This window comes from Hydra vulgaris, chromosome 06 (assembly GCF_038396675.1).
Source record: "Hydra vulgaris chromosome 06, alternate assembly HydraT2T_AEP".
NCBI lineage: Eukaryota > Metazoa > Cnidaria > Hydrozoa > Anthoathecata > Hydridae > Hydra > Hydra vulgaris.
The window spans coordinates 52000728-52011572 of NC_088925.1; the positions used below are offsets into that span (position 1 = coordinate 52000728).

Here is a 10845-nt window from a genome sequence, read left to right on the forward strand (position 1 = left end):
GCGTAATAATTACAAAATACAACATACCTTTTCCACTTTTATTTTTATTGTTCTTCTTATTTTATCTTTACAAAACTTTTATTTTAACAGCTATGATTTTTTCCTAACCTTTTTTTTCCTCCTTGTTCCTTATTAGGTAATTCTATGCAATAATATACTTAAATCTTTTATCTCGTACTTCATCTTCAGCCTCACCCTATCATTGCATTACTTACTACTAACCTAAAGCTGACTGGGATTCTTTTTGTGATATTTTTCGTGACTATCTTTGCGCTGATGTCTTTCGTCTCTCCACTAATAAAGGCGCATTTTAGGCAGACTCCTGACTGGTATGGAAGCTTAAATTCCTTTTTGTCGGTTTCAATTCAATCCTCATTTTACTCCATGGTTTTCAACTTCTTTTACGCTGCTATATTCAATTGTAATCATCTTTTTTACAACTCTCTTGAGATTAAATGTCTTTTTATTATTACATGAAATTAATGTAAAAAATTGCTGTCTGATGCTAAGTTCTATTACTCTCAAATCTCGTATCTTTTACAGGCTTATAGAATTTTGAAAAGTTTTCAACAGAGTCATTAACAATTGTAAGTCGAACATTTCATATCTAATTCATGGGTTTTATCATGCTACCTCTCCTCTCAAAAAACTTTCCGAATTCTCTCTTTATTATTTAATAAGTGCTTTACTAAATCTTGTTTTTCTGCCTGCTTAAAAATGAGATTTGTTGTTCCAATTTTTAAAAACTCTTGAGAACACTCTACACGTCCCGACGGTCTTATCACAGAGCACCGCGGAGGAGCATTTAAGTATGAAGTTCACATCTTCTTTACCAATGTTGTCTGTCTGCCCAGAGCCGGCATTGAAACATGAACCTTTTGGTTCTGAGCCGGCTTTGAATTCTAACCCAAAGACTAGCGCTTTTCTTTGTTTCCAGTAACTTCTGGAATACCATAAGGTTCTATCCTTGGTCCTGTATTGTTTCCTATCTTTATTAATAATCTTCCTGATAGTCTTACATAAAAAGAGGCTGCATTTGCAACCATATATTCCTGTTTTGATAAAAACTCTTCACTTTTTGTTAAGACAGAAGTATATGGCAATTTGATCTTTCTTCTGTAACAGATTTGGGGTTGCCGTGATGTGTAAATTTTAACACCAACAAAGCTCAGTTATTTACTGCAAAAAACTTTTGCAGTATTGTCAACATTCCTATATAGATAAATAGAAACCCTTTTATTGAACCTTCTATTTTACGTTTTCTTTGATTATCATTCACTACTGACCTCATTGAAACCATTCATACAAAATCCATTGGAAAATTTGCATCTGCCAAGGTTGCTTTTTTTTTATCGTGCATGCCATTTTCTTATTCCTGATTTTATTCTGTACCTCAACAAGTTTCTATATCGTTCCTGTGGGACGAATAAGATAATATTATGAATAATATATTAATGTTATCATATTTGGGCTGGTTCTTCTAATGATGCTTTTTTTTTGAAGACAAAAAAATGACCAAAAACCCATTTAAAATGTAGTTGAACCTGCTCTATATGTCAAACACGAGTAACTCTTCCAGCGTCGTAAGGTTGCATCTTTTTCTCTTTTCTTTAAGTACTATCATTATTGCTGCTTAAAAGAGTTATCATCTCTAGTTTCATCAACCAAAAGTTATTGTTGCATGACTCGTGATTCAGCTAACTATGAAATAATTAACATAGTTATGTTAATTATTTCATAATTAAAATAATCCTTAGATGAATTTTTAACATCATCATCTGAGTTTCATTGATGTAATTAAATCTGCTTTCATTTGATTGAGCTTAAATTAAGTTGCACTAAATTTTAAGAAAAACTCTATACTGGAGACGAGTTTGTTCAAATTGCTATTGATGCTTCTTGCCAAATGCATAGCTATCCTTTGTTAAATGGTGTTCTTATAGCAAAAAAGTAAAGAAAATTGTTTAGGTGGACAAATGCAAAGTAAATTTTGCAAAGGTTATCAAAATTAAAAGAAAAAAAAAATCCATAAACTATGAAGCATGAAAAGCAAAGCATGAGTTGTATTTATAGAGGAGCTCGTTCTCTATCTCAAAACGGCTTAATCTCTAATATATTATGTAGGGGAAGGTTTTTTCTTTAATGATGTTGTTTCTTTTGATATATATATATATATATATATTTTAATTTTTCAGTTTACATTTATTACCCTTCGCATAAAATAAACTTGTCATCTGGAAGAAGATCACACCGATCTCGTCGCCAGAACCATATAAAAATTGAAATATAAATATAATATAATACAAGTAATCAAAATAACAATCTAAAATAGCTGAAATTATAAATGGTTAAAAATTATATCTCAAAAATGTTTTAGTATATTATCCATTGAAAAATAATATCTTTTAACTTTTTTTAAAAAACTGGAAAAGAGATTGACAAATCAGTTGGGCAGAACAACTTTATTCTAAAGAAGAAAGTGCTCGATAAGTTATATAAAATTGGTAAAACTTTGTTTGACAAAAGGGTTCGTTAAAAAAGCTTTTATTTCGCAAACTAATTTATTTTTTGCTTTAAAAGTGCATATATCTTTTAAAATATTTAATAATGGGTATTCATACAACAAAACGTAAAACATAAGGTATTATAAATGTTAAGTTCATAAAAATTTAAACATTCATATCTATAAATGAAGGTTTTGTATTTGAAAAACGAATTAAAAAATATATTACGCCCATAGCATGTTTCTGATGTTGATAAAGACGTCGTAACTTACTTTTACCTGTACTTTCTTAGGCAAAATTCGCATAGTTTATATAGCTATGAATAAATGGGTAGTATAGTTGTTTTAAATTATTTTTATTTAAATAATTTCTAGCCTTATATAGGATTCCAATATTTATTGCAACCTTTGTTGATATATAACCAATATGAGTTTTTCATAACAGATTTTCATCAAGATAAATACCAAGGAACTTAATAAAGGAAGCTTCTTTAATTTCTACTATATCGATAAAAAGTTTAGATAAATCTTTTAGCAAAAGATGTTTTTTGTTTTGTCAATATTTAAGGTTAATTTATTGCATTTGAACCAAGTAGAAATTTGTATAAGTTCCTTATTCATATTTAAAAAAAGTTTGTTTATGTCTTGTCTGGTACAAATAGATTGATATCGTAAGCAAACATGATGCTCATAAGATAAGAAGCTTTATTCAAATCATTAATACATATTAAGAAAAGGAGTGGACCAAGGATAGAACTCTGTGGAACACCACATTTTATTTCAATGATATTTTATTTTTGAGACTAATAGAAAGTAGTTCATCCCCATAGTAGACAAATCGCTTCCTATTTGACAAGCAGCTTTTGTACCATTTTATCAATTCACCACTTATTCCTTAGAATTCAAGTTTTTGAAGTAAAATATCGTGATTGACTGTGTCAAAAGCTTTTAATAAATCGATAAAAGCACCAAGTGTATGCTGTGATTTACCAAATGACTTTGAGACTTCACGAGTAAACTAAACAATGGCTTGTTCAGTCGAACCTTTTTTTTTAAACCCGGAATTGGTTTTCATATAGTAAATTATTCGTAATCGTAATAATTCGTAAAGTTGTATGTCTTTTCGTATCTTTCAAGTTTTCATGGCAATCTATAATTATGTTTCCGTTCATTCTGTCCGCGCCGATTGCTTTGTTTCTTTTTAGAGTTTTGAAGACTCTTTCAAACTCTTCAATTGATAAATCTACTAATAAATAATGGTGAAAAGGTGAATTATCGTTAGATTTTAAAAACGATGATAGGAAATGTCAGTAGAAGAAATCCTATTAGCAAGTTTACTTCCGATGCCAGAAAAATATTTATTAAATTCATTTGCTATTTTATTTGGTTCGCGTATTGTTTTTTTTAGTTTACATTATTTACATGTCGTGTAATATAAACATATAAACTTGGAACCTGGAAGAAGATCATATTCGATCTTGTCGCCAGAACCATATAAAATTTACCATATAAATATAATATAGAATAATACAGGTAGTTTGTAACAAAATAACAATCTAAAACATTTGAAATAATATCTCAAAATATTTTAATATATCATCCGTTGAAAAAATAATATTCTTGTTTTTAAAAACTGAAAAAGAGATAGATGAATCTAAATTAGGCTGGACAGTTTTATTCCAGAGATAGGGTGCTCGATAATCTATACAAAATTGATTAAATTTTGTTTGACGAAAGGGTTCTTTTAAATAGTTATCATTTCGCAAACTATATTTATTCTTTACTTTAAAGGTAAATAGATCTTTGAAAACAACTATAAATGGGTTGTTCATACAGCAAAACGTAAAACATAAAGTGTTGTAAAAGTTAAGCTTATAATAAACATATACATACGTTGTTTATTTGAATCATTTTGTGTAGGATATTTGAACAGGTTTTTTGTTTTCCTGTTTATTACTTTTAATATTTTCCATAAATGTTTTGAGTCATTTTTATATTTAGTAATTATATATATATATATATATATATATATATATATATATATATATATATATATATATATATATATATATATATATATATATATATATATATATATATATATATATATATATATATATATATATATATACATATATATATATATGTATATATATATACATATATATTTCTTGAATGTAGACATCATGTATGAGAGTATGTAAATTATTATTTTATAAACATCAATTAATACGAGTTTCTCTCGATACTAAATTTATTTTTATTTTTTATTTATTTTTATTAAAGAAATTTTCGCTGGATTGTTGTGACCAGCGTCTTCAGCTTTAAAGATTTTTGTTTTTTGTTTTTTTGTATCATATTTTTAAAACGACAGTTTTATTTTATGTCAATGGTATGCATATGTCTAGAAATCTTAGTGTTTTTTTGTCATTTTCAAATTCGATAGTATATTGTATTTTTGGATGCTGTTGATTAAGTATTCTCTTAAATTGATTAGCATGGGCAATATTAGGGACTCTAGCATGACTGTCATCTACGTATCTATAAAATTACTTTAAATCAATAAGTGGGTTGTTTTTCAGCGCTGTATTAATTGCTCTTTTTTCAAGGTGTTGAAGAAAAGATTCAGCTAAAACTACCATAAATGAAAGACCTATCGGACCTGAATTTTCAAGTTCGTGTATTTCATTGTTCCATAAAAAGTATGGTCGGTATAGACATAGTTCGATCAGAATTTTTATTTCTTTTATATTTAATTTTGTCGCTTTTTTAAAATTATCGCTCACCTCCAATAACCTTATGAGTACTTCAGCAGCTTCTTTAAGAGGAATTGATGGGTATAAGTTTATAACGTCCAATGATACCTGAATTTCGTCACTGGATATGTCCCACGATTTTGCTTTTTCTACGAATTGTTGTGAATTTTTTAATCAAGTTGGGTTTTCATTTAATATTGGTTGTATTAGTTTTACTAAGTAATTTGAGATTCCGTAGTTTGGTGTACCTATCGTGGATGCTACAATTCGAATTAGGTAAGATTGTTCAGGCTTATGTGCCTTTACTAAACCATACATACGAGGTGGTATTGGGTCACTGGGATAAATTTGCTGATATTCATATTTTGTGAACCGACCTTTTTAATTTAATTTTGATAGTTGGACTTTGATTTTCATTGCGTAACTTTGTATCGGATCCTCATTGATAATTTTAGTTAGCCCAATTTGTTCTTGAATCTTTTTTATTGCTTTATCATGAGGGATCGTTACAAAGCCCATTCCTTTATCAAATGGGTATATATCAATATTGCTATCGTTTTTTAATTATGTAAGTGCTTTTCTTTGTTCACGAGTCAGGTTGTCATTTTTATTATTTTTGTTTAGTTTTAATTCTCTTAAAACTTCTCCCCTCATCGTTTGTGCGGCTTCATCTTTTTAGTTGTATTCAAGTTTTAGAGCTGATGACTCAGTTATTGTGATGATGTCAAGATACGGAAGAGATTTTATTGCTGGTACAAACTTTTGGTCCAAGGTTAAGGAGACTTTTTTGCTGTTCTGGAATTTCTGTGTCGCATAAATTTAAAACAGCTTCTTTAGTATAGATTGTCGAATGAGATGTTCGCTTAACGCGTTGATCCTAAAGTAGTTTGAACTTTTAGATTAATCTGTCTCTTGATTTCATGACACATGAAAAGATTCAGCTAAAACTGCCATAAATGAAACACCTATTGGACCTGAATTTTCAAGTTCGTGTATTTCATTGTTCCATAAAAAGTATGGTCGGTATAAACATAGTTCGATCAGAATTTTTATTTCTTTTATATTTAATTTTGTCGCTTTTTTAAAATTATCGCTCATATCCAATAACCTTATGAGGAACTTCAGCAGCTTCTTTATATTCTTTATATTTATATGCATAATAAATAACAAAAGTGGTAAATATGAATTTAAAATACATAGAAAAAATGCAATTACTAACATTCAAGTTAAGGCAACATCAAACCATGACCCGCAAATTTTAAATGGAATATTCAAGGGTTTCGTACATAGAGCATTTAATGTATGCAGTCAAAAACATATAGAAAATGAACTGAAATTCCTTATTCAAGTATTTGTCGAAAATGGGTACAAACAATCTAATCTCATAAAAATCATAAAAGAAATAAAACGAAAGAACAAAAAATCACTAAAGACTACTAAAAACAATGAAAACGTCACCAGTACGTATCCAACAATTTCATTACCTTGGGTACCAATATTATCTCCCAAATTACGTAAGGTATTTAGGAAGACAAGATATAAAACGGTCTTTAAATCAAATCTGAACCTAGAAGCAATATTAACATCAAGAAATAAATCCAAACTACAAATGAACAGCCACCCAGGAGTCTACCTTATTAAATGTCATTGTAACAAAAAGTATATAGGTGAAACAAAAATGCAATTAAAAACACGCATGCAGCAACACAAAAACAGTACAATAAGAAATAAAACAGAACGATCTGCATTAGCTACACACATGAGACATTGTTCACAACAAATTAACTGGGACAGTTGCAGAACTCTAAAAGTTGATGCTAAAAAGTTTGATAGGAAAGTTCGTGAGGCGTTCGAAATACAGTACCACCAATGTGCCCCTCAACAAAACAGTATCAATTTAGATGAGGGTCAATATGTGTCAACAAAATTTTGGACACCATTTATGGCGCACTTATGTCAGAAAAAGATGAAACCATCCCATTGACATAAAACAAAACTGCCGTTTTAAAAATAAGATACAAAAAAACAAAAAACAAAATCTTTAGACACTGAAGACGCTGGTCACAACAATCCAGCGAAAATTTCTTTAATAAAAATAAATAAGAAATAAAAATAAATTTAGTATCGAGAGAAACTCGTATTAATTGATGTTTATAAAATAATTATATATATATATATATATATATATATATATATATATATATATATATATATATATATATATATATATATATATATATATATATATATATATATATATATATATATATATATTATTTACCGTTTAATATTATTTTCAATAAGATTTAAAATATTATATGGGCAGGACTTCAAAAAGATCGTAATGACCTTATCACGAAGCCCTTAACAAAACTCTATTTTCTTCTAGAATAAAAACATCTATATACTATATAAAATAAATATATACCAAAAATATAAAATCACTAAATATATCTAAAACTCAGTTTTATGGTTCTGAGGCCGGCTGGTAGTCAGGTTTCCCGAACTCTGTGGTAGCTCTCAGAGAGGCTGATTCCATCAACAGCTGAAAAATATCAAAATATTAACAGTGCCATGTTGCACGTGGATGGTGTCCCTGTTTGTACTTTTGGTGTGCATTGCGGAGGCCACATTTGGAGCCCTTTGTTACGGCTTAGGGTTTATTTGTAGTAATGAGGCAATTGCTTGGGCTATTAAACAGTGTTCAGAGTACTATCTATGCTTTGAGTCAAGTTCTTCAATCAAATTTTAAAATGAATAAAGTACCAAAAACAATAAAACACAAAAAACCATCATCATAACCAAGTTCTTTAAACCTATCGTTCACAAATATTCGTGGTCTTCGAAGTAACTTTTCTTCTGTTGAGTCTTATCTCTCGCAAAGTTCACCAGACCTACTTGTTCTTTGTGAGACTAATTTGAGTTCAGCTGTCTCATCTTGCGATCTTAGTGTTGATGGTTATCTTCCTTTAATTCGTAAAGACTCCAATAGTCACATGCTTTGCCTAGGCATTTACATTCGTAAGAATTCTTTCGTGAAACTAGGTTTGAATCCACAGACTATTTTTTCATGTGCTTTCGTTTAGCACCACTTCAATCTATTGCCTTTCTATTTGTTCTAATTCGCTCTCTTTCATCTCAAGACTGCACTCTTTTTGATGTTATTTCTGATCATATTGACCAAGCCCTCTCTCTATCCATCAGCTAATATAGTTGATGTCGGTGACTTTAATGCTCACCACTCTGAATGGCTTGGCTCTAGTGTCAGTGACTCTGCGGGCTTTAAAGCCTACAACTTTTGCCTTTCACAATCCCTAACTCAAATAGTCAACTTTCCAACTCGCTTTCCTTGTAACCCGAATCATTTATCTTCTCTACTCGACTTATGTCTTATTTCTGATCCTAATCAGTGCTTAGTTTCTCCACATTCACCCTTAGGTGCTTCTGATCACAGTTTGATCTCTCTAAAACTAATATCTCATTCTTCTTCATCAACTGAATCCCCATATTATTGTACCTCTTACAACTACAGTATAGCAGTCTGGGATTCTTTTCGTGATTTTCTTCGTGGTGGCCCTTGGGTAGAAATCTTTTGTCTTCCTGTCGACAAATGCGCATCTTACATAACTTCGTGGATTCAGGCTGGCATAGAATCTTTTGTTTCCTCTCGACGATTCCAGGTCATGCCGCACTCTCCTCCATGGTTTTCCTCACACTGTGCTGCTGCGATTGCCAATCAAAACCGTTACTTCTATATTTATCAGCAAAACAATTCTCCAGAAAACAGACGTCTGTTTATTACTGCTAGAAACCAGTGTAAAAAGGTTTTGTCTAACGCCAAAACCCGCTATTCTCAGGTCATGAAATCTCGCATCTCATCTCAAAAATTAGGCTTTCGTAACTTCTGGAGAATCTTTAATAGTATCAATTATAAGGGCAAATCTTTAATTCCACCTCTCTTGTATGGTTCAGACTTTATCACCTCACCTAAAGACAAAGCTGAATTGTTTGCTAAAAACTTTTCATCAATATCATCTCTTGATTCCACTAGTTGCGTTCTACCTAATATTGCCAACAAACAGATTGATCTATTGCTTGACATTCGTATCACTCCAGCTTCTGTATCTAAAGTGATTTCCTGCTTAGACTCTTCTACAGCTTGTGGTCCGGATAACATACCTGTTATTGTCTTGCAGAAGTGTTCTCCGAAGCTGTCGTCTATACTCTCAAAATTGTTTAACAAGCGCTTATCAGAGTCTTGTTTTCCAGCCTGCTGGAAAGCGGCATCCGTTATCGCTATCTTCAAAAATTCTGGTGAACGATCTGATTCGTCTAACTACTGACCCATTAGTCTTCTTCCTATTATAAGTAAGGTTTTTGAATCTTTAATTAACAAACACTTAATCTCTCATCTTGAATCTAATAACTTACTTTCTGACCATCAATATGGATTTTGATCTTCTCGTTCTACAGCTGATTTGCTAACAGTAATAACTTATAAATTTTATTGTGCATTAGATAAAGGTGGAGAGGTTAAGGCCATCGCTCTTAACATTTTAAAAGCTTTTGATAAAATTTGGCATGCTGGTCTTCTCCATAAGCTTTTTTCTTATGGTGTATCTGACAACATCTTTGAGATTATTGAATCCTTCCTTTCCAATCGTAGAATAAAAGTTGTCCTTGATGGACAGCACTCTTCTTCTTATTCTGTAACTTCAGGGGTTCCTAAAGGTTCTATCCTTGGCCTTATACTCTTTTTAATTTACATTAACGATCTTCCAGATATTCTCACATCTAAGGTGTCATTGTTTGCTGATGATACTACCATTTATTCTTGTTGTGATAAGAAACCAACACTCTCTGATTGCTTGGAGGGAGCATTTGAGCTTGAAAAGGATTTCACTTCTGCTACAGCATGGGGCTCACAGTGGCTGGTGAACTTCAATACAGATAAAACTCAATTTTTTTCAGTCAATCGTTATCGCAATAAGTTAGATCTTCCTATATTTATGAATGGTGATGTACTCGATGAGTCATCTACTCTTCATCTTCTAGGATTAACTCTTACTTCCAATCTTTCTTGGAAACCATATATCAAATCAGTTGCAAAATTAGCATCTGCTAAAGTTGCATCTCTTTATTGAGCTCGTCACTTTCTTACTTCGAATTCTATTCTCTATCTCTATAAATCTCAAATCCAACCTTGTATGGAATACTGTTGCCATATCTGGGACGGATCTTCTAACGATACTCTTTCTCTTTTAGACAAGGTGCAAAAATGCATTGTAGACATAGTTGAACCTGGTCTTGCAGCCAACTTCTAACCATTATCACATCGTCGTAATGTTGCTTTTCTTTTTCTTTTCTACAAATACTATAATGGCCACTGCTCTAAAGAGTTAGCGTCTCTTGTGCCATCTACTAAAATTCATTCTCGTGTTACTCGTTATTCAATTAAGTCTCATCCTGTTTCTGTGGCTGTTCCTTAGTGCTCCAAAAGCGCTTATTCGTCTAGTTTTTTTCGAACATCGGCTCTTTGGAATTCGCTTCCTTTATCTTGTTTTCCTGATTCATATAATTTGCAAT

The 10845-nt window shown here is 30.9% G+C and overlaps 1 protein-coding gene across 1 annotated transcript; it reads left to right on the forward strand.

Annotated features, from left to right (window-relative positions):
- Nucleotides 1-6370: 6370 nt before the first annotated feature.
- Nucleotides 6371-7243, forward strand: LOC136081490 (uncharacterized). The gene has a single exon (XM_065798810.1). It carries the CDS (start codon nucleotides 6371-6373, stop codon nucleotides 7241-7243), a length of 873 nt encoding a protein of 290 aa, XP_065654882.1.
- The last annotated feature ends 3602 nt before the right edge of the window (nucleotides 7244-10845 follow it).

Coding starts and splice junctions, on each gene's coding strand:
- LOC136081490 (XM_065798810.1), top strand. CDS start 6,371: ATGAGGAACTTCAGCAGCTTCTTTATATTCTTTATATTTATATGCATA.